General features: G+C 38.0%; 1 protein-coding gene across 4 annotated transcripts; it reads left to right on the forward strand.

Annotated features, from left to right (window-relative positions):
* Nucleotides 1-994: 994 nt before the first annotated feature.
* On the forward strand, nucleotides 995-23,781 carry LOC145914711 (uncharacterized). 4 transcript variants are annotated; one of them, XM_083002534.1, is made up of 47 exons: nucleotides 995-1,097; nucleotides 1,160-1,243; nucleotides 1,399-1,495; nucleotides 1,698-1,771; nucleotides 1,837-1,978; nucleotides 2,041-2,160; nucleotides 2,426-2,609; nucleotides 2,861-3,053; nucleotides 3,467-3,628; nucleotides 3,898-4,185; nucleotides 4,441-4,560; nucleotides 4,626-4,675; nucleotides 5,115-5,239; nucleotides 5,455-5,506; nucleotides 5,566-5,666; nucleotides 7,296-7,375; nucleotides 7,674-7,808; nucleotides 8,075-8,275; nucleotides 8,926-9,025; nucleotides 9,425-9,594; nucleotides 10,047-10,305; nucleotides 10,575-10,703; nucleotides 11,056-11,133; nucleotides 11,514-11,584; nucleotides 11,894-12,068; nucleotides 12,230-12,326; nucleotides 12,487-12,733; nucleotides 12,864-12,947; nucleotides 13,279-13,452; nucleotides 13,717-13,770; nucleotides 14,291-14,461; nucleotides 14,882-15,041; nucleotides 15,660-15,820; nucleotides 16,257-16,375; nucleotides 16,648-16,795; nucleotides 17,026-17,191; nucleotides 17,633-17,727; nucleotides 18,197-18,326; nucleotides 18,689-18,828; nucleotides 19,162-19,291; nucleotides 19,565-19,652; nucleotides 20,194-20,347; nucleotides 20,851-21,065; nucleotides 21,652-21,802; nucleotides 22,031-22,144; nucleotides 22,281-22,453; nucleotides 22,835-23,781. In XM_083002534.1, the coding sequence occupies exons 1-47, from the start codon at nucleotides 1,047-1,049 to the stop codon at nucleotides 22,986-22,988; spliced, it is 6,366 nt and encodes a 2,121-aa protein (XP_082858660.1). In that variant the 5' UTR covers nucleotides 995-1,046; the 3' UTR covers nucleotides 22,989-23,781. The 4 variants fall into 4 exon arrangements, with proteins under 4 accessions (XP_082858660.1, XP_082858661.1, XP_082858662.1 ...); XM_083002535.1 differs by having other exon boundaries at nucleotides 8,105-8,275; XM_083002536.1 differs by lacking the exon at nucleotides 11,056-11,133.
* Nucleotides 23,782-24,931: the final 1,150 nt, after the last annotated feature.

Below are 24,931 nucleotides of genomic sequence, written 5' to 3' on the forward strand. Positions count from 1 at the left end.
CTCCCTCCCTGATTGGCTGAATCATTCGAGCATGAAAGCTTGATAAATAAATAAAGTAACGTCAATATTACCGATCTGTTTTAATGTTAAACTTTTTAGCAATGGCTATAATTTTTCATTTTGACTTGGTGGAATTAACTAACCGATGATCATTCGATTAACTTACCCAGGGATCTGTTCTTCCAGAAAACTTGTAAAAAATTAGAATTCCAATCGTTCGTCATGATTAAAGTACGTATATTTGTTGCTGACCTTTATCTTTTAACTTATGCTGCAGATGGTTTTGTCTGAACGCGGAGATTGTGGTAATACCAGCCTATCACAAGCTGTTCATTTGCATTGGCTCAATCAAAACAGGAACAGATTGGTCACACTCAATAAACTGAAAGTTAAAACATATATGCGGTTGTTAAAAAGTTTGGGTGAACTAAATAAGTCATCTCATATTATTGTGCACCAAAAGTTACATGTAAATGGCAAAACGGCAAGACCAGCAGACCGTATAGACTTTATCTGACGTCATAAACTTCACTCTCGTCATGGAGATAAGGAACGCTATTGTTTAGTGGACTGACAGCGGGAAATCAATCTGTTGGTGTCGCGTTGCTTTCGTACCTGTACGACATGGCTGCGCTAATAGTTTGTCATTGAAGACTATTTGGACCCTAAACATACGTGAAATAAAACTGTAAATATTGTTTTGGCATTTAAAAATCGACGTGCAGTTAAATAGGACACCAGGTTAAGTTAGGGAACGTTTTACGTCAATTGGCAGTTTGCACAAGAATATCTCATGGGAAATAATGGCGCTTTTTAATAAAGAAGTCAGTTAATGTTACAGAGATATGAAAAAATGAAAACTAATGGTTTGTAATGAGTTAAGCCAGTCAATTTGTTGACGCAGTGATGTTTTCTGACATTGCACAATTATAATTATGTTTAACTTTTTGCAATGTCTCCTTGCATACACATTAACTTAAATCCCATAAATTTCAGTTCCAGCAAAAAGAAATATCTTAGGTAAGGCAGAACTGTCATTTACGTGAATGGCAGCTTCATACTTGCCATTGTCCTTACTGTCAAAAGGGGTTGGTCAGGTAAGTTACAACCTTCGTTAAACAATTCCCAGATTTCTGAAAATTTTCTTTTTTTTGCAAAGGTTTCAAAGAATGGAAACGAGCGCCTGGACGTGTTTTTGGAGCCAGAAGATTATTATAACTTGGACTCAAAGTATCAATATCAGGTAAGTAACTCCTCACCTGATATATCGTTTTATAAACATCTGGTAAATCTTTTTGATATCCATACCTAAAGTTCAGCATAGCACAAATACAAGGTGTCTGTGTTTTTCAATAATAACAATTTATCACAAACTAGAGCATGAAAACCTTTTTTCAGGTAGCTCAGTTTCAACATCAAGCAACCCGAAGTGACAATGGAGGTAATGGTAAAGACAAAGCTGTACCACTACATAAGACATTTCTAACCAGAAAAGGTGATAAAATGAATGTGTGATTGTAGCAAGTATGTTAGTATTCCTTCAATATAAATGAACTATACGGGGCAAAAGGTAAAATGGCACGAACACTTATAAAACCTAGGTTCCAGTTAACCCATATGAGGATGATTTGGGTACGGAGAATTGCACTAGGGGGTGACCTCCTTGCCGTTTCACTCACTCATTATATTTATATCAGGAGCTCTGCTTCTCTTTGCTGAGGAACTTGCATGTAAAACTGGTGAAGAAGATGAATCAATCACCACAGGAAGGGTAATACTGCAGGAAGGGTTGAAGGGTAATAGGAGGTTACAGAATAATGTTTGTATATTTTACAGCAAGAAACATCTTGGGAAAATGACCTTCGTTTTACCGTCAAAGACGAAGAAGTCAAAGAGGAACCAGTTCTTAAAACTTGCCATGATTTGAGTTGGGCAATTTTAAACTATGGAAGACAAAGACCAACCTACAGAAGAAAGGGTAAGTTTGTTAAATAGTTAGTTTATAAATTGATCCTAATCTTGTATTTTCTCTGACATTAGGGGACGATTTGTATTTACGGTTTCTGTATGAGCCGAAAGGTGCTTTTGCAGAACGCAGGATACGTCCAGGTTTCAGCCCTAAGAGATATATATCCACTTGGTCCAAACAATGGAATGAAGGTTAACAAAGCAATTGTTTATATGGATGTTCAATGCATTTAAAAAAAAATTAAGTTGTCATAATTGCAAATGGACAAAAATAACCACATTATGATAGACATGAATGCACAATAAATTCCTACACTATACCATAGCTCATTCTGTATAAAAGCAAATGCTTTGTGTGTATTATTGTTAAAATTGTAACCAGTATGTCATTCTCTGCAGTTCTGGTTCAGATCCTCATAATAAACATCATACGTTTGTTAACATCTACATTTTTCAGCCATGCTGCAAAAACTTCGAAACAATGGACTAATATCTGACAAAACACTTTACCGGCAAAACCCTTTGCTTCCACACCTGTATAAGAATGCGACTTACAATTTATCGTCCATGCCACCTCCCTACCGGGTGACAAAAAGCATGTTGCTGGCCCCTGGAAATGTACCTTCTTATGAATTCTACAGGTATGTGTAGGACTCAAAGGTGGATTTGGTGTAAAATATTACAGTGGCCAAAAGTTTTCAATTAAATTAAAATGCAGTATAATTAAAAACAAAATGTTTTTGGGATAAATTAACTTTGTTAGTGACAAATCATGTACAAATTAACTGAAATTAGTCGAAGAATCCAAAAAATATAAAAGTCCTATTTCTACACATTTCAGTTCATAGTTTCTTCAAAACTTTTTTCAAACTCTTTTCCACTTAACCTTTAGGGTCAGGGGTCAAGGTGGGCCCGGGTCTGTGGAATCTTTTGACACGAGCAGTCGTGTCCCCCCTCCATCACAGCAAGACGACCCAACCGGAACCCTTATACCGGCCAATCGCATCCAGGCAGTAAAATATCATGAGTCAGGAGAAATATTGGAAGTTACCTACGCTGATCTAAAGCCTAAAGAAAAACAAGAGGTATTTGTTAGTTTGTATAAAAAATTAGCTTGCTTTGCAATCAGAACATATTTGTCAACACTAATGTGTTCATCTGTTAGTATACATGCCATAAATCAGGGTTTTTAAATTTCATTGGTTGCATGGACCCCACTTTTTCTAAAAAACTTAGTGAACCCCCAATCTCTGATAAAATTTCAAAAACTTTTTTTTCTTGGTGACCCCAATACAAACAAATTTTAAAGTGACTGGCAGATGAGGTCACTGTTATTATTTGTATCAATATTAATCCTGTGCCCCCCCCCCCCCCCCCCCAATAGGTTGCTGCGGGCCATAAAAATGTTTCAACACAAACAGTTTTCCCTCTAGTTTTATTTTTGGGTAAAAATGTTTGTATATATAGTTCGAAACCACAACTTATTATGTGGGTGCAGATTCTCACAGAGTTGTTGATAGCTGCACACGAACACCAGAAACATATCCGCGAGACCCTTGAACTTGTCATGACGAAAAATAGGAAGCAAGTTGACAATGATGGGGAAGGTTCATCGTCAGGTGCCAGTGAACTTATGGTGGATATGCAGCGCGCTATTATGGTAAAGATTGCAAGTGTGGGCTTGTGTGTATTTCCATGTTTGAGTGATTTTGCTGTGACATATTTTCTGTGTAAACATATAATTATCAACAACTGAGTACACAGATAAACAAAGATTGTATTTAATTTGTTGATGGTCGATGCCAGGAGCAACAATTAGGATATTTACATTATGCCTGGCAACCACAGTAGTGACAGATAATTTAACTCTTCTGATGTGCTTGTTTTGAAAACAGCCCTTAAGATTTAATCTATTTTACATGACAACAGAGTTTGGTGGAATCTCCAGTCAGACAACAGATGCGGGAACGACAAAAACTTCTCAAGGAGCAGGAGGAGAAACTACAGGAGCAGAAGAGGAAGCAACAGGAGAAGGAAGAGAGAAGGCAAAAGCGGAGGCAGATGCGATTGGAGAAAGAGGCAGAAAAACAGAGGAAGAAAACTAAACCTGCTGTCCCAGAACCGGTGAAAACAACTCTTGTCGAGCAACCAACGCCGGTTAAAACTGAAGTGCGTAAAAGAGAGGAACCGGTTAAAGAGGAACCCAGCAAAGAAAAAGTTTGTGGTGTTTTTTGTTTTAGTAGAGTTTATGTGTATGGTACTTGATTGTAATTGTATTGTTTCTATTGTTTTACATTCGTGTTCTTAAATGAGTTTTGCGTGATGTCTTTCCAACAAATCCGAAATATAAGCATTTTTTAATTAAGTTTAAACATTGCATTTCTGTGTGGTATACTAATGTAATTAGGGCTACATTTGTTATTCAAGATTTTGTGGGTATTTGTTTGAACTTGTAAAAATATTTGTACTTAGGTTGACCCCAAAGAGGAGGAAAAGAGAGAAAAAGAGGAGAGGAGAAGAAAGAGAAGGGAAGAGAGAGAGATGAGGAGGAAGCAAAGAGAGGAAAAATTGCAAGCTGAGGAAAGAAAAAAGGTAAGTTCAAAATCTCTGCATGCATTAACACGTCCATTGTTGATTTACAACATACTCCTAAACAGACTGAAGAGGCTGCTGCCATCGCTGCACAAGAACAACAAAAAATTGAAAGGTTGGTTGTTTTAAATGATGTGAGCAGTGGTGGCATTCGCAGGGTTCACAGGCATTTCCCCCCCTTCTAAGAACATTGCAATCCTGCATATATTGATATGTCCTGTGAAACCCATTAGTGTCACAACTTGTATTTCTATGTCCTGTGTTTATTTCATGTTTTATTGATAGAAGTTATATTCTTAAAATTATTGTATACCACCACTTAGCAAAATGCTTGTAGTCTATTATAGGACGTATCTAGATGAAAGTGCCACCACTAGACACAAGTGAGCAAATAAACTTTGTTAAATCCTATCGTAATACAACATTACAAGGTATGATCATTTTCCTGTTGTGCTGTCAGACAAAATTTGCCCTTTACATTTTCAACCTGTGTGGTGAATGTGGCCGATTGGCTTCATGAATTCAACTTGTGTAATTTTCATTGAATGTCGCAGGCCCCCAGCAAGAGATGAACCTAGACATTCACCAGAAGCGGCCGATGAAGGTCGCAAACATCACAGGCGTCATAAACATAGACATGCACATGAGGGTGGAGAAACTGCTGAGGTTTTACCCCAAGGTCAGATAACTCTACCATGTCTGGCAAATGTGCTTATAAGTAAAGGAGTAACCTTTTGCACTGAACTTCTGTTCCAGCATGTATTTTATAATACAGGACACGTAGCTTTGTTTTAAAATGGTTTGCAAATAACTTTTTTTTGTGCAAACCCGCTATTACTTTATAGGCATGTTTATTTCACGAAAATTAATGTAATAGCCATTTTCTTTGCACAGAAGATGACCACAAGCATAGAAGACACAGAAGGGATGAAAAACGTGAGCACAGGTAAGCTGTTGTTTGTTTCAAGCTGGTGATTTTTATTTTTAACATGTGCTTGTTATCAGACACAGACATAGAGGGGAAGTCCAAGAAGAGAAAAGCCCAAGGCAAATTGACAACATGACCTCACAAAGGAGACCTGTTGTCATGGAAACAAGTATTTCCGGTAATCACAATGCTGAATTGTAACTTATACCATTAGTGTAGTGTAGTTATAGCTCTTCACACAGTATCCCGAAGCAGCTTTGTTTTTATATAAATCAATGGATCGTGAACCCAATGATCTCACAAAAAAGACCCATTGTCATGGAAACAAGCATTACCGGTGCACCTGTTGTTGAATTGTGACTCCATCTATCTATAGTTTTGGCCTTAAACATTGTCCCTCAGTATCGTTGCTTAATTAAATCGATGAATCATAGACTGTCACTGGTTGGTAATTATACATATTTAATTGAAAGTTCCACTTGGTGTAAATGAATGGTTGGGGCTTGGTTTCAATTGATGCAAAGTTGTAAATGCTGTCATTGCTTCAAACTTAAATTCTCATTTCTAGTTTAATGAGGTGAGGCGTTTAATTTGAAAGTCTTTATCCTTCCATTGTAGCAATTGTTTTGGGTCCTTAGCAGAACAAGAGGTCGTTGGCTTGGGAAAATGAATTAAAGGTAGTGTTGTTAAATGCTGTTCTGTTTTGGCATCAACCCAAACACACTACACACGGGCTTTAACAGGGGTTGCGTTTCAAAGTCACTTGGTCTAGAAGTGGAAACCAAACACTTAAGCCAACGTAAGCATAAGCACATGCTTTAGCGAGCAACTTTCATTTCCCTTTGTGTGGTGAAGGGCTATTGAAAAGCTTATAGCCCTTAACGGAGTGATTGACAGTTCAATATGCCATAAATTGTGGAATGTCTACAAATCATTTGGCATAATGCTTGTACTGGGGTACTCTGTCATTGCAGCTGTTTCTGGAGAACATGTGTTCTGCATTGTATGGCAAAATCCTTTTGTTTTGGGCTTATGTTTGACCTAATCAGGTTACAAAAAGTGTGTCCTTCCTCCCAGTTAAGTAATGTGACCCATAATTGGGCGCCGTGCTTGTCATTGCGCGACATACAATACAATTGATGTCCCTTCAGCCAGCGTGGACCAAACCAGACAAATTTCTGCTATGATTTACATTAAGTGGTGTAATTATGCTTGATACGTTCATTGGTAGCTTAAGCTACATAATGAATTGTACACTTTATCATTCCTATTGTACAGTAATCCTTATCAGTCTTCTAGTGTATTGCCACTTATTGAGTCTGATTATTTTAAATAATGTGAGGTTTTATGTTGCACTACTCGCTTATCTGGTGTGACAAATTTTCCTTTGCCTACAGGTAGCAAAACACTATAAATTGTACCAAAAAATCACATAGAACAATACTTTTCAATGTACAAGCAAAACAAAATTTGGTTATGTCAGTGATCTTTACTATCAAAATGTAACAGCAACACGCCCTAAAAATGTTTAAGACTAATTCACTTACAAATCACAATACATTTTTTTGTCACTGCAATACATCAAAAGTTGCTATGTAATGTGGCCATAAAATTCCTTAAGCTTGTTTAAAAATTGAGGAGCATTGTGCAAATGCTAGGGAAGTATGTTGCAACAATATCAAAACTATGCACCAGTGCATGGGGATGATTTTGGAAACTGACATGCAATGCTGATTAAATGCAGAAATCTTCCTATTTCCACCACTACTTTTGACATTAGAGATAATGTATTTTTTGTTTGTTTTAGTTTATGATGATGGCACACACCCTAAGGATGCATATGTAGTGATTGAAAAACCTCAACCAGGGACCATCACAGAAATACAGGTTGGTTTGATGTCTTAATTGCATGCATGAAATCCGAATGTAAAAATGAAGATTAACACTACTATTGTACTTATTATGCTAAACACTTGTTACAAAATCACATATCGCTGAATGAGATTTGATTTTTACATATTTAATGAGGACTTTTCATTGTTAAACCATTGCAATCGATGATTCTTTTACTGATCTGTAAACAAAGCATTACTAAAGTTTAATATTAGGATTTAAAACTTAACAAAGCATGTTATTTCTATCTAACTCCGCTAATAAGGCATGCCTTATCTTAACCTGTTAACAGCATGTGAGTAAAGAGAAGCACCACAAATTAGTAAGACGTGATGCAAATCTTGGTGCTTCCATACAAGTGCCAACCAACACACCTGCAGTAGACTCAAGGCTGTTGGCAAAAACAAAACCACAGCCTGACCGAGAGGTAAAATTATGGCATTTGAACTTTATTCAATGATGGACAAGATTGCAATAAAATTTCACAGTAAAAGTGTACTTGAAATATCAAATGCATAAAACACATGTAAATGACAGGCAAGCATATTCTACAGTTCATACACTTGCAAATCAAAGTGAAACAAATTCAAGTGTATTCTCTTTGTAAAACCTAAATTAAACGCCTAAATTACAGTTAAATTTACCAGTAAAAACTACCAGGAATAGTTTTCTAAGCAAATGTAAATGTTTCAGATTGAATATGATGATGTGTATGTTGTCAAGCGATTAAGTGGCAGCCACCGATCATCAGTAGGCGACACTGATGCTGCACTTGCGGCTGTGGCAGGTGGCGCATATGTCATTAATCCCACTGAAGAGGTGATGCTGCCGGAGGAAGCCAGACACCGTGGTCCAAAATCAACAACATCAAGTCACTCTTCTGGAGCCAAGCAGGTAGTTACACTTGTTTTAATTAGTCTCTTGTACCCAAGGTTGCCATACCATGCTTATTTGTAAGAAACATATTTATTTTGAATTTGCATGCTTAGTTCATATTAAAACATGCAGGGTCGATAGTAATTCTGTTGGTTATTAAAGTTTAGGCAGTAATGAGTAATCAAAAATCATTTGGAATGTGAGAGTCAAAACTATGAAATTGGTAGTTGGAATGATAATGTAAATGGTTTGACTGTGCTTATCTTCTGTCCAATTGACCTTTCACTGAAATGACCTTTCATTGACACAGTTTTGTTGTAAACATTTGAATAATAAATCAACCAGCAAATTTGTGAATTACATTTAATACTCAAGATCATATGCTCCCAAGTATTTGCACCTAAACAAATTCTGTTTTGAGCGAAGATCCCCAAAACACATTCAATTGTGGGGGGAAGAAACCTTTCCAATATGTAACTAAAGTTTTTATTGTTTTGGGGCATGTTTAAGATGATTAATGACCCATTTGCTTTAGTTGCCCTAATTACATCCGGCAAATACTTGATCATGCGATGATAATGTTACAAAATACACACACTGTACTTGATCATAGGGGGTGAAAAGAAAGTAGTTTGATGTGTTTGTTTTGTAACTTCCGATATTCCTAGATCCTGTTTGCTCCGAAACTTCCAGGCGACATGGAAACATCATCACAGAAACAAAACTCAAGTTTTTATGGAGGTGCAATGCCAATATCAAGTAACCTTGGTAAGCCAGGACCCCATTTGCTCTGGTTGCTCATTATATTTAAAATAAGACCATATACAATGCCGCTGATCGTTTTGTTACCCTTTTTCAAGTTATCAGATTGTACTGCTACATACTAAGACCTATCCGTTGTTCAAAACCTACCTGTACCGTCTGATCCCTGTAGTTATTTCATGGCATTCTTCTCTTATATTTAACAAATAATAAAAACACGATTTTGTGATCAATTGTTGTATTGCTGAATAAAGCTGATACAAATGGATAACTGGAATGGATTTGTATTGTAAGGTTCAATATATTGTGCTTTATTGCGCCAACAATGTATGACATAAGACCTGCCAAACTGTTTAAAAACATTTTTGTCTTGTATGTCAATTTAAAAGTTTGTATGATTTTTAGTGAAACAGACATTGTCAGACAAGGTGTCCATCTTATCTGCCAGCCAAGGACCTTCTGAGGGTGGAAGTGTCCAAAGTGAATCTAAAAAATCTCACTCATTATCTCACCACTCGTCGAAACATCGCAGAGTTCCTTCAACAAAAAGAAGTTATCATGAAAGTGAAGCAAAAGTATGTGAAGTTTTGTGATGTTTGAGGTGGCTTTGTTTATGTGTGCGATATGTCAACAGGAACCTTGTTAAAAACATGTGTCACTCACTAGAGCATTGGCACAGGGTTCACTGCAACTTCTAGATTCTTACTATGTGTGATTGATAAACTCCAATTAAAAAAAAAATATTGATGCATTTTGCAAAGTAAGCCTGGAAACATGCAAAATTACAGATGTTTGTGAATATTTTTCTTCCTGTGCATCGTTTTCGCTTTTCATTTAGATGTATTACAACTTTCACATCTTTCATTGTTTCAAAGTGCCCTAATCTTAGATTAGAATTAAATTCAGTAAAACTCGCCACCAGCTATGTGTGACCTGCATTCATACTTTTTTCTAAAAATCATTTTTTTGTGATATCCACTGCTGGCCTAATCCATGCTCTTCCACTGATACAGTTTCCCTTTTGCAGACATCAGACTTACCTGTCCCATCTATCGGCATTGAGCCTGCCACACCAATGTTGACGGGTCAGCAGAAAAGCTCAACACCTCAGCAAGCTTCACTGCCTGGCTCCCAATACCTTGCTCCATCTGGTTCGTTACCAGGAAGCCAACATGCTTACTTCAGGAAAAGATCAGTTGATGAAGATGAACAGGATGGATCTGAAGGTGATAGAGGTTATTCTGATGATGAGAGGGATCATCACAAGAAACTTCCATCCAGGAAAGGTAACTTGTCTAATGTACAGTTGGTTTAGAAATTATGTGAAGCAAAAAATACAATATTTTTACTGAAAATGTGGTTAAATGTGAATGGTGTTTTTATATAAAATACAAACATAATGTGCAAAAGTGTGTCATAAACAGGAAAGGTGTATGTATGTTGTAAAATAAAGACCTCATTTTTGATTTTTTATCTATATTTTATATTATATGCCAAGTTGTTTCATGTAGTGCACAAATCAAACATGTATATATTATAACTTATGATTTTGCAGACTCGGAAAATGAGGACTCCGACCAAAGTGACAGAATGTCCAAGTCGTCAAAATCGACCGAACGCAAATCATCAAAGCGTGAATTTGTTTCAAAGTCAAGCCAAACAAGTAGTTCAAAATCAAAGAAAGGTATTTTCACTTTAGGATTTTAGCTGGTGCATGGATCCCATTTTTGCAACTCACTAGAAGTAACAATGCTTGCATGTTAAAACATAGTCACTCATTCCCAGATCATCGCTTGCACATGATTTTAATTTTTATGTATGTCAGCATGCTAAGTTTGTCAAGTGAAAATCTCAGTATTTAGTGGATAGTATTTTACATAAATGCTTGTAAAAAGGCCAAGTCTTGCTTGCCTATGCTTGCTACAGTTCTAATGTGCATATTAGTGTAGTGTGTAAATTAAATGTATAGCAAGAGTATATTTAATTTTATCATTACCTAATGCTAAACCTTCACAAAACTAACTTGCATGTTGTAGCTTCCAAGCGATCCAAGTATTCTTCATCAATTAAAAGCAAAGTAGAAGTTACCAGTGAAGTTGAGGCCCCTGTTTATGGTATGCATGTGTATTGGGGTCATTCAAGTAACTTAAGCACTTGTGTTAGTTGCAAACTATAGCTGTTCACTTTCTCGGATTACATTAAACTATTACCCAACTTTGTGTTAACATATTTTAACATTTCTGATAATTTTCGTTCTCTTTCAACGAAATTCATATTTTATATTATAAAATATAACAAATATCACTTTCAAAATTTGTTACATTTATAATTTACCCAAAGTAACCAACATAGAGTAAACAGTGCCGATAAAATCTTACCAGCATTGCAGGGATATGTGTGTGTGTGTTTTTACAAATGTTGTGCTTATGGATGTCATGCAGTATTGTTCATTTAGTGTGTTAAAGCTAAAAATTTAAACAAATGTTATCAACAGGACTGAAAGGCTACAGTGGACCTGGAAGCCAGTCATCAGCTTCTTTCCTCAAATCATCATCAAGCAAGAAGGTATTTGCAACCTCTACACAATTATTGCATTTCTATTGTTAACAAGTAAAAAATGTATTATATATGCATCCAACAGAAGGCAATTCAAACAATATCTGAAACTGTAGTGAAAACAAAAAAAATACAACAAGGGAATAAAAGAAGAACAAAAATACATCAATTTTAATGAAAAGACTGTGTTTACTCATTCAAGAATAAAACATTTCATGGACGCTTTACGGGTTCACAAACCCTAGATTGCGAAACACTGGATTAAACACAAAATAGTAAAAAAATGGCATCACTTAGTCTCTAATTGTTGCTTGCCAGAGTTCCAGCACAAGAGGAAGTCTCCCATCTGTGATGAGGAGGAGCCGACTTCCTGCTGCATCTCTGAAGATGCCAGATGGGGAAGTGGTCCCTGTTGGGGGGTCGATCGCAAGGTCAGGTGGCAAAGATGTCAGTGAAACAGAAGATGAAGACGCTATGTCTGTAACCACAAAATGTAAGTCATTTTTAGGCTTTTAACCTTTGACATTTTGGAGTCTATGATTTGTATTTTTAACCTAATGATAGGGTTTTAAAAACAACTTCTTGGATTTTGTGTGCAACAAAACCTATCTTATGCTTTCATTTAATTTCTACCACTGATCAATTACCACACAGCATCTTCTTATGACAAGAAGGCATCAGTGACAGTTTCATCAAAACATGACCTGAAAGTTGCGGAAAGTGACCCAAGTACTTTCAGTGTCCCAGAGAGGTAACGATTAATCATTTTAGATTTTTTCTAAAGGCTATAGTGGCTTTTGCATGACATTGTACCAAAGTCTTCAGACTGTTTATTGGATTATCATGTTTTTAAGGTTGTTTGTACTTTCTGAAGACACTGTTAAAATTCCACATTTGCCTCTGTTTTTTAGTTCAGTCAAACAGCAGAGCAGTAGACGAGTATCCTTTGCTGAAGTGGACAAATCTAAACACGCCACCACCACCACCACTGATGATGACGAGGATTATGATGAAGTTAAAGCCGAATCCTATGTGTCCGAGGTTATTGTAACTAAACGGGAAGAGAAAAAAGTAAAGGAGGAATCTGAATATGAAGAGGACGAATCGGAATATGTCACTGAGACTGAAGAGGAATCTTCTTCTGATGCAAAAGAAAAGGTTTGGAAAATACAAAATTTTTTTGTCAAGCTAGTTCCAATGGGAAATTGGAAATAAGTTGATTTCTTGTCGTTTAAACTTTGTTTCCTACGTGTTCTTTCCATAATTGACAATTGCAAATTTTAAATAGATTGCGAAACAATCGGATTCATTAAGTGCGGATTCCCGCCCAATATCCAGCCGATCGGAAAAGCTAACTGCGCATGCGCAGAAGGTGAGTTTGCACGATGGTGGATGAGCAATACAATTAGTAGTCAAAATATTTGAAAAACTGGGTTTTAAGCTCACAAAAAACGTTGTTAGGTTGCTTACTTTTGGTTTAATTTCCAATTTAAAGGGTTGTGTATTGGCTTCGCAAATGAGAAAAAAAATTAAGAGTTTAAATTTTGAAAGTATAAAAGATTACAAAAGAAAAAGTTTAAAATTAAAAACGCAAAAAGAAATATATTAAACGTGATTTATGATATCACCTAGTGCAGCGTGAAGCGAAATCCCATTAAGATCATAAGATCAAATTAGAGTTTGGTTTTAATTGACTTTTGCAGGTTGCGGCTCTTGTGGTGAAAAAACAACGACCAAAGAGCGGATTGGATGAGGATGCAAAGGAAGCTGCGGCGCTTTGGAATGAATCGATTAAAGGAGAGGAGGAGGAGGAGGAAGAAGAAGATGAGTTTGAGGATGAAGAAACTGAGGAAGAAGAGACAAGTGATGAGACTGAGGTAACTTTTAAGTAATTATCTGGGGAAGCTTGTAGGTATTTAAAATCAATTATGTTGGCAAACGCCTCGCAATATGTATCTTAATTGGTTTTGCCCAAGCAAATTTCTGTATTGTACGAATTTTTTAAGAAGCAAACAGTGTCAAACCACAATGGTCTGTTTAACAAAACTTCATAGCAATGACGTGGGAAAAAAAACAGTTAATACTGCAATGAACGATGATTCTCTATGAGTCAAATGCAATTTTTATTTTATTGATCACAGGCAACCACTACACAGGCCGACGTGGAGTCCAAACGTACAGATGTTCAACAAAAGGTATAAAATTGTTTTTCCTTAATGTTGTTATGATTCCCTAATGGTTTCATTGTTGATAAAATGTGGCATGGTTTGTTGTTATTCTGTTTATAGTTGTGACATCAAATATATATTGAAAAAGTTTGGCTCGCGCGTATATTTTGTGATTGGTCAGGCTCATGCAAAGTTTTGAAATCAGTGCGACTGAAAATTGTAATCATAGGAACGAATCCTGATAGATTGATAAAAACTGATGCGTCCTAAGTGCCCTAAACCTTTCTAAATGCATCTTTAAAAGAGCGTCGTACGCAAAGAAGTTTGAGAACTACTGCAATTATGGCGTTTCGTGGATGAACATGATAAATATAATGAAGAAGGCTTAAATCGTGTGTAACCTTTTCCATATTTTTCTAAATATTATTTGTAAATATTTTCTAGTGGTGGCTGTTACATCTTCTTGGTCAACTTTTCATCGTATTTGGAAATAGTTTGGTGATCACAAACAATTTTATTACAAACGTATTATGTTTTCCTTCTCCAGGCGATCGAGGAGGAGGAAGCAAAGAAACAGGAGAAACTGAAGAAGATCATGAAGGAGAAGAGAGAAGAACGAGTGATCGTTGCCAAGCCAACGCCAACCAAGAAAGAACTCTCGGTTCCCGGATCGGCAAAATCTGCCAGCTCCGTACCCAGTTCCATATCCTCAGTTCAGGCAAGAATATCAATATACCCACATAGGCCAAGGTGTACATACAGCAGACACAGGCAAACTGCGGCCCTCGGACCAATTCTGGGCCGTTGGGTTTTTAAATATGGCCCACAAGGAGTTGATATATTAGCGTCACTCAGAAAATTTCCATACTGCTGTTTTGTTGGGTATTTTTTGGCTTTTCGGTTACAGTATTTCAACGGTGATTAATGCTAATAGGCTGATTAATAAATTGTGGTGACAACACTCGTATTGTACACCTTTACCCATCTGCATTGGTCGACCTGTCGAATTTTTTACAATTTCCGGCCCGACAGTTTTGTACTCCTGGTGGAAATCGCGTACATTCTCAGTGTTTGGTTGCTTACGATAACAATTCATGCTCCCTCTTCTGCTGTAACAATCTAAAAATAATTCTTACAGGAAGAATTCGTGAACAAGATTCAGGAGAAAGCGTCTGACCTTGGAATCGAAGCGCGTGACCTTGAGTTCGAAGGTGATGTCGTCGATAAACTTGAGAAGTCGAATATTAAACCTGACGAAGTTGAAGTTGTTCATGATAAGGAGGCAGGAAGACATATTGGTAAGATGGCTTGAATCAGTCAGGTTGACTTTGTGGTTGGTTAAAATCGTGCTAAAACGTTTGTGAAACCTCAGATTTCATGAGTTTAAACATTTCCATATATTGATGGAGCTACACCAACTGCGTCATTCAAACTCATGATGGCATAAGTTTTTGCCGAAACGTTTTTTCAAACATGACAATGTAAACAATATATAGGCTCTTTATTCTCGGAATTAAACATACTGTTTTACAATATATAAAACTATAAATAAGTGACATATGTATGAAGGTTTCTTTCCACCCGCATTCTGGTATTGCCCTTGGCCGTTTTTTCGGAATGTAACATTGCATCGTGACTTAAATAATTCCACACAAGTAACGAACATATGTGATACATTACGTGTTACATGTTTGTTTCTTAACTTTTAAAACGAAACATAACCTTCACTTGGTTTGGTGAAATGTAGTAGCAGAAAGTTTTGGTTGCTATATAATGTGGCGGCAAAACAAAAACGTATTCGTTGTTTGCTTCCATTTTATTGTAAACTCAGCATTTCGTCAAATACACTCATAAATATGGTTTTAAAACAATATTAGTTTGTAGTTGAGTAATTTCAAATTAAACCCTTCCTCAAGTTCGATCTCGCCGGAGTTCAACCACAGTCAGCTCCGTTCTAACGCCCACTAGCGGCGAGACGGCAAAAGAGTCTCCGAGGCAAGCGGCACCGGTTGTCAAGGAAACGACTAAACCTGTTAAAGAGGCGGCGCCTAAAAGGCAGAAGCTAGTGGTGGACTTGGTAAGTCAATGATCAAACGATTTGCTATACTGCCATTACTTCCGTGTTACCCGACATCAAATGTTACGTCATACATTGTGTGACAGTGGAAGCAATTTTTTTCGAATCTTTTACGTTAAGTAACTCTCTGGCTTTACTATTGGAAATTTTACCACTGGAAAAAGCTATTACACACATAAGCAATGAGATATAACGTTTCATACACAGTGTTCATATTAAACTTTCAGTAATATAATTTGATTATTACCTGTGTCTCATATATACAGTGTTTGTACTGTTATTCATGCGTTTTCAAAATTACCTTTGTAGAGTTGGTAGTTAACTGCTAGATATGTTGTTTAACAACAATCAAACGATATTACAAAAACCACCATATCCCACCCCCCACTCTATGTTGCTTATCGTGTTAACAATTGTTTATTTTGACGTCATAAAGCCACCAGCTGCCCCTTCAATGACCCCAAGTCGAGCTTCCAGCGTCACAACATCACTTTCCTCAACGTCATCACGATCTCCGATCAGTCGAAGAAGCAGTTTGTCACCTGACAGAACTAAGTTTGTTTGTTTTTTCAAGAAACAAATATTTGTCAATATCAGTCCCTCGTCACTTGAATGTTCTTTTCTAATATCTTCGCCCTTTGAGGCAGTCAGACTTTTTTGAAAAAGTCCAACGATGCCTAATTGCTGGCGAAATATTCATATCGCTAAATGACTTGGAGATTTTTGTTATATATTATTTGTCGAATAAATCAGATATTAAGTCTCTGTTGCCTATAAGATTGTTTGGTGGATTCTCAAACTTTATCAAAGAGTTTTTTTGCACAAAGATCTTCCATACCAGCTGACAAGGACGGCGTCCAACTTGATTTTGACGTCACAACTTACGAAAGCAAACTCGGTGACCCGAAACCAGAAGAACCGACGATCCAGGGACGAACGAAAGTTGAACCGGAAAAAATTAAAGTCGACAAGAAAGTGAGTACAAACCGCTTGACTTTTGAATCGACCTCAAAAATTTGTGTTGTAAAAGTTAAGACTGGACTTTGTGTTTATGGGCGTGTGCCGACGGCAGTACGCAGCCAGTATTGCCCTGAGCAAAGTATTGCCCGTATGCGACCTACTGTTAATTAACTTTGTGGAACCGCAGGCATGTAAGGCAAAATAAACGGTAAATGTCGTAACACTGCGGTTTTTGTCTTTACCAGGGCGTGGGTGAACAAGCTAAAGGCAAGGTTGCAGCCATGAAAGCAGCTGGTGGAGTGGCCGAATCCGTTAAATCGGATAAGTCGTCAGTTAAGCCACCAGGAAAGGCTAAACCTGGATCAAAGGTCAAACAACCTGCAGCCCCCACTAAAGGACCCCAGAGAAAAGGTAAAAATTAAAACCATTTTGCTCTTTTTGTCATCACTCAATTAAAAATTCAGTTACAGTGGTCCTTATATTTAAAGCGAAACACACTGTTCAATTAATTTCCATGACTTTTGGCTGCCGCAAGTTTTAATATTTCAGTTTTTTTCAAATTCATTTGGTGAAACTGATCAAATTTTATTTCAATTAACCTGTTATTCTGGCACACTTAAACATGTGTTTTATTCACCGTCGTTTCGCCTGCTGTTAAACTAAGATGGGTAAAAATGGTGCGGCGCATAAATAAGTCAAGAGCCGCGAAAAATGGACGAAGTTTAGCTTTATTTTTTGTAAGGCCTTGCATGTGTTATTTTATGTTACTGTGTTTGCAATTCACTGTAATTGCGAGAAACAAATTAGGAGATAGAGAAAAGTTTTCTTGCTATAGCGGTCCTTACTTCTCAGGTTTAAAGGCTGCACAGCAAGATGCAGATAGCACTGTCGGTTCTGAAGCAACTGAAGGAAAAAAATCGGTCAAGGAAGCTGGAAAAGCGGCCGAGGTAAAAAAAACATAACGCACAAGAAACACTCGTTTAATACAAGACTTGCTGAAAGGGCAGTAAACGCCATGTTATTGTTTTGTGGTTTAGATGCACAATACCAGAAGTCGTTCTTTACAACTTAACAGAATGTTTTAAGTCTGTGTTTGAATACGTGTCGTGTTATGTTCATACTAATAATGCCCATAGGCAGATGAGATGTATTTTTAAGATATAAAATTAAGGGCAATACCAAACGACTTGGGGTGCAATACATTGGAGCTGATCAATGAACGTGTTCTTGTGGTTACTGATATCGTCGACATTGTGCCTATCTAGCAGCATGTTTGCGAATATTTCCATTTAGATTATTTAAGCAAGCGATATGCATTCACAATATTTTTGAAGCTTGCTACTTTGTAAAATCACTTCTCTTTGCTAAGACAAATTTTAATGACAACTGTATATGCCTGTACGTATGTTTCTATAGCAACGTGGTGGAAAGAAAGGTGATGCCAAGGGCAAAAAAGCGTCAGACAAGACGAAGGCAAAGGTCAGCGACGTCACCGATCGTGAGGTCACACAGAGTTCACCTGAGAAACAGCCGGCAAAAACTCCTGGTTGGTATTTTTTGTTGAGAAAAATCATTGGAAAATTTGAAATTGTTGTTAATTTTAGGCTTTAGGAGCAAAATACCTTTTTAAAATATTACTCTTAAATGCAAATGTCAATGCCAAGAAATTGATGATTAGCATTGTAATTATGCAACTGATAACCCAAGATGTCTTAAAACGTCTATGAATTTACTATGCTCCATTTTCCTAGGCTTAATTTTACTTTTCATTAAGTTAACATCATAAAAAAGGTCATTTTGCAAAAGCACTGCCGATTTAGTTGTAAGTTAAACCTATTTTTTATTCGCTTCATAGCCAAAGACATAGTCTAACTCCATCACAAGGCGTTAATGTTTGTGATGTTTAAGAAACTCCATTCTTGGCTGGAAGACCGAAGGAGAAGAGAGTTCCAGAAGAACCGAGAACTTCTCCTCCGATTGAAGAGAAAGCTGAATCCGTGGCATCAGCGGCCAAGTCCAAGAAGGGAGACAAGAGTAAAAAGAAAAAGGCAAGTGTTTGGTCATTAACATCCAGCCGCCTTATAAAGATACAAATCTTTGTTTGTGAATGACGTAAACAGTGATCGCAAGGACTGACCTAGATTGTTGTAGGCGAAATATATATTCTGAAAACCTGTATCTTGGATGATTATGCAGTAATTTAGATCAGTCCCAGTAATCACTTTTCGCAAGAATTTTAGTGCCACGCTCCCAAGACCACTCGAAGTTGTCAGCGGGGGATTTGTGCTTCAAATAAACATTTCTTAATGACGAAAATATCAATAAAATCCTGGTAACATTCATATTTCTTGCAGTTTCTGATGTTTTTGCTTTTGTTTCAGGAACCTTCCGCCACAGAGGTTAAAGTTGATGACGCAAAAGTGTCGCAACCACCGAGAGATGACGTCACAAAGCCGCAGGTTACGGACAAGGCGAGAGCTTCGCCAGCAAAACAGGACAAAATAGTGAAAGGTGCGATGACAAAACGTCTTTGAAAACGTTTTCTCATTTCCTTGCCTGTTTATTGTCTCCTTTCCTGGAAGAATGTTAATACCAGTACTGTGTCATGGTGTATGGCAAACTGATAGGAACATGCAGAGTAGATATAAACATAGGTCCGTTTCTTTGGTATAATTTTCAGTTACACGACGAGGGTGTAGCTGACACTGGGTTCATTGTTTTTTTTCACAATCTATTGGCATTTCACTGTGACGTCAAAAATTATAACGACACTTTTGTGTTCAGCGAAACCTAAAAGCGCCGTTTCCGACAAAAAGGTGGAAGAAGATGAAGAGGATTATGAGGAAGACCTCCCTCCCCTGCCAGCCGAGACGTAAGAATTAAAAAAACTAAAGAAATTTTTACCTGCCATTAAACATATTATTTGCTCTGGGAAATCACCCACCTATTGCATCAATCGATAACAAATACAACCCAAGTTATTCCCTTACAGCAAACTTCACAATAGAAATCTTAATTAAGCCCAGAAAAAATCGTTTCACTTTAAATTATTAAAATCTGTGTTTTGTAAACAAAAATCATATAAGACAGCGTGCGGCGATTACTACACCTTTTTTTCCGGGCAGCTTCTCGGCAACCGCTTGCGGTTTAAAGTTGAGTTGGTTCTCGCCAGTTCACTGTACTCGTTTATGACGTAACTATACTTAAAATTATCAATTATAGGTTTTTGTCGTTAAGGTAAAAATGTAAATACTGGACCTTTTTTTAACATGAGATCCTTTCCGGGTAAAACCTTTCCGTTTTTAAGCGAACAATAGTGTTCTTGGGCCCTTTTTGATATTCATGGCCCCCCAGCCCCTTGGGGGCCGTACCCCCCGCGTGTTAACTCATTGAAATATTTTTTTCTTCACCAGACCTGAAGATGAGTATGATTTTGTTCGTGTGGAGGACACTCCAGTGGAGGAACAAGTGAAGAGCCCGACTCCACCTCCTCCCGTTGTTGACGAGGTTGCTCCGGATGTGGAAAAGGGAGATGACTCTAAATCACAAATCTCCGACTTAACCGCTGTAAGTTCGTGACTACTCACTGGTTTTGATCAAACGAATGGTGGTCAATCTCGGGGGTATTTATGCTTCAGTTGTGCGAAATGTTTTAACTCCAAAATTAATGACGTAAAGTTAAACATTTTTGAAGTCAATTTGTAGGATAATCCAAAATAGCGAGCAAAAATAGTCTGATATTTTTCAACGGTTGCAAGAGATGTTGCAAACTTCCATGAAATACAGTAGAGTTTAGAGCACATCTTTGAGCTACAGATGGTAGCAAAGTGCACAGTACTTTGCACCTCTACTTAATTATGTTATTATGGCTCTTTTGTTTCTGTGAGTTGAGTGACATGAAAGTCTATGGCACTTTTGGATACCAAGCAGTTTTGATTGTCCATACTAATCTCCACGGAGTCAAAAAATAATCCAGTTTACATTTTTAAATCTTTTAAGGTAAATGGTTTGACATTGATCGTAAATATGAAAAATTTTACAAAAATCATTTCCTCCGCATTGTTTGACAGGGTACAGAGGGAACCGAAATCTCATCACAAGCTGCCGCTCAGAATGCGGAAGATGAGGCTGAGAGGCAAGCAAAACTCGCTGCCAAGCAAGAGAGGGAGCAGAAGAGAGCGGCAGCAGCTGAGAAGAGGAAGCAGGAAGTTGAGAAGAAGCGGAGGGAAAAAGAGGAACAGATCAGGCGGGAGAAGGAAGAGCAGGAACGTCAGGAACAAATGAGGTAAGTGATTCCTCCATATTTACCTCTTTTTACAAGTGGAACTAAAGGAAAACTCTCTTTTGATATCGGATATTGAATTGTGTACATCTGTGGCCTCTTAATACAATACAATAAACTGATGTTTTTCTCCTTAAAATGTACTGTAATAAAATGGAGATTAGCTAATTGCTTGTTTAAGTTTACAACAGTCCTAGTATTTGGATTGATTTGCCTCCGTGGTTTCTTCCTTGGGCACCAAACTAGGTGCAACCTTACGGTGAAAACAAGGTGGAAACACTACGGCCAAGCAAAGCTCAACCAATAGTGCCGTCAGGCCCCCTGTATGTGACCTTTTAGGTCGAAACAGTGGCCATCTGTCTGCAGCTTATACACAATTCATATTATTGGCTCCACATTGCTTATCACAGTTCCTGTTTAATTAAATCTTTCGTGCAAGTTCTTTTGCTATTATCTGTGAATTTGGCTTCGCAAGTGAAAAATCATCTTCTGGAGTATATTTTTGTCACACATTATTAACTGCAGCCTGTCTGTTTTTTGTTGGAAACTCAAGTCAGCCCACACCTTAAAAACAACTTCTTTACTTTAGGGAAGAGTTGGATGCAGAACGGAGGAAGAGGGAAGAAGCAACTCGACTCAAGAAGGAGGAAGCGGAGAGAGCCAAGCAACGGGAAAAAGAAGAGGAAGAATTGAGGCAGAGGAGACTCCTCCAACAGCAGGAGAGAGAGCGAAAGCAACAGGTTTGCTTCAAAGGGTTTTCTTAATTTTAAACATTGGTCATTTTAAACATACCAGAAAGGGGAGGGTGACACTGACTCAATGTTTTGTGGTGGCACCATGTGACCACTTTATGGCCCAATACCCCTCTTGGCCCCGGGTTAATGCTTAACCCGGATATCTTTCGGTCAACGTAATGTGACTTATTTGTTAACCTTTTCATGAATTTTATGCGTGGTTAATCTTCTCAGGAGGAATACAGACGCAAGATGGAGGAGGTACAGAGGAAGAAGCGTGAAGAGGAGGAGAGAAAGAAGCAGTTGGCTCTTGAAAAGGCAAAGGAGGAAGAAGAAAAACGACTACAGGTTAGGGACAAAATTTCCATGATAATAAAGGATGTTTTAAATCTTGTTTCCATGGACGCAACCTCCGGACTTTATTTCGTTCTCCTCATCATCAATGCTTTCTGGAAACTAAAAACTTCTTGAATCTCTGTTTTAGGAGCAAGAGCTCTTGGCTCAGATGGAGGAAAGCGAGAGGATCCTCTACGAACAACGGAAGAAGGAAGAGGAAGAAGAGAGGATAATCCGAGAGGAGGAACGACGGAAACGGGAGGAGGAGGAAGCAAGGATCGCGATGGAACAAGCTCGAATCCAGGCCCTTATTAAAGCTAAGTGAGTCGACTCATCGTTTTTGTCCGACTTATTACTTTTGTCGCAAAGTTTTTGATCGGTCGCGTTGGAATTTTTTTCATGAAACGTCTTGTGGGCCACCAGTGTCGGTCGTACGAAATCTAGGTGATAATTTTTTTGTCTTTCTTGCAAACTGAAGGAATCTTTTATTGAGCGAGTTGTCAAATTGGTGAAATGTGCAAAGTAACCAAACAAAAATTCTCAAAAATTGTTATTCAAAACAAAGCAATCATTTTATAAAATGGTTTACTGTATTCAAAAAGCTCACTGGCTCATTTAAAAGTCTATTCGTGGTTCACTACTGGGTCATGGCGCACAGTTTAGGAACTACTTGCCTAGCAACTAAAGTACTCGCGTTGCCAGGCAACAAGCGGAGTTGGAGGAGAAGCTGAAGTTCGTGCGGGAATTTCTCCTGGAGGCGAACGGGATGGATCAGACGCAGAACGTGAACAGAGCTTTCACTTTCTCTTACTTTGAACTGATGCAGATGCTCGGGTTGGACATTCCCATTGAATAGCTTCAACTTGTCGCGTACTGGGCATAGGCTGGATCGGATGCACTTTTTTTTTATTTTTACCATCATGTTTATCAATTTTTTGAGGGATGTAAGTTACCTCCTGTCACCTTCCATTGCTGATCACAAAATTGTTAGTTATTATTTTTTGCAAAAATTAGGTTATAGTGGCTAAACGGTGTGTTTTTTGAATTACTTTGTGAAGCCGTTCACTTAAAATGTACCTCGTAAGCAAGATACCAGGGTATTTCTAAACACCTTCCGTCTACTGATATTTCATGCTTAGTTGCTTACTAATGGTTTGCTTTGTGATCTTTACTCCAGCACTCAATTCCCGAATATGTTTTTCCGCCAGTGGGCGACATCGTGCTTGTTTATGAATAACGTTGTACAACTTACATCCAAAATTCAATATGGGAGCCGCCAAAGGAATGTTGTGTACTGTACATGACAATCTTTATATTTACAAGCAAAATTTCACGATAACTGGCTCAATTTACCGAGTATCGTTACGTAAAACGTTTTTGTTACTGAGATTTTTTTACCTATATGTTAGGCTTCCACTGTTCTAACCAATACTGATCTTCAAAAGGCTTCGAAGTGTTACTTGTCATAAAGTTCTTCCTACTAGCGTCGTGTTACCGTCAACTGACCTTTACCTGATCATGTACATTAACTTCGAAGTGTTGAATACGCAGCAAACTGTTAATTTTTTATTGATTAAGTGAGGTGCATTATATTCTGTTTGTTCTGTGCATAATGTGTCTTGTAAATAGAGCAGACACGATTTTGTGAATGTGCGAGTTTAGTTGTAAATACTTTGTCAAATACAGAACTTTAAACGAACTTAAACAAAACTAATGTTAACTTATCATAGCTTTGGGATATTTTACAATTAAATCATTTTGTTTATGTCATCAGGAAAATGGCTTAGTGGTGTAAGGAGTTAGTGGTGATACTGAAGGTTGCGAGTTCGAATCCTGTTTTAGCCTGAAGTTCTAAACGACCATCCAGGCAGCAGAGAAAAAACACATGCGATCGGGGCAGCAAGTCAAATAATTTCGACCGGAATTCGACAATCAGAAATCCGCAAGAGCGGGAAAAGTCTAAAACGAAGAAAACCAGGAAACTGAAAGTAACGCTGGCCGTGGAGTGAACACGAATTCATTATTACACTGTAAGGGGCCGTAATGCTGTGTGGGAGCTTAGTTGCGAAAATCTGGTATGGCGGAAAATTGGGCTCTGAATGTCCGCAGAAAACTTTGGGTTGAGACGATCCTGGGACATTATGAGAAGATGGTGTAACTTGTTGGCTGCTGGCGGGGAGGTAGCTGAGATTAGAGGTGTTGTGCTTGTTTACCAAAGTTCTGCATGGGATACGTGTACGCAGAATCGATCCAGATCTACTATGAGGTGCGTGGTGATGGTGTTTTTTTACTCGGCGAATGGAACTCTAGTGTTCCCGCAAGAGTAGATCGAATAGTGCAGTGCCGGTGAGATTTTGGTTGGCGATCGCTTGTGAGTTCCTCGGATCCAGGATCCAGGATCCGCAACCACAACCACTTACGTGGCTCGATGGAGAACGGGCACGCAGAATCGATCCAGGTCTCCTATGAGGAGCGTTGTGATGGTGTTTGATTTCGCTCGGCGAAACGATAAAGTGATATTGCAACAGCGCCACCTGGCGCCCTTGTGGGCACCGATTTTTGGCGATTAGGTTTGCTGAAGAAGCCCACAGGTTTTTGTAGCAAACCAGGCAGTGAACGTAGAGTCGATTCTTGGCCCTCATGAGAAGATGGTGTTACCTATTGGCTGCTGGCTGGAGGTGGCTGATTTGCCTGATATTATAGGTGTTATGCTTGTTTTTCCAAGTTCTGCAAGGGATACGTGTACGCAGAATCGATCCAGATCTCCTATGAGGAGCGTTGTGATGGTGTTTGATTTCG

Source organism: Ascidia mentula, chromosome 9 (genome assembly GCF_947561715.1).
Source record: "Ascidia mentula chromosome 9, kaAscMent1.1, whole genome shotgun sequence".
Lineage (NCBI taxonomy): Eukaryota > Metazoa > Chordata > Ascidiacea > Phlebobranchia > Ascidiidae > Ascidia > Ascidia mentula.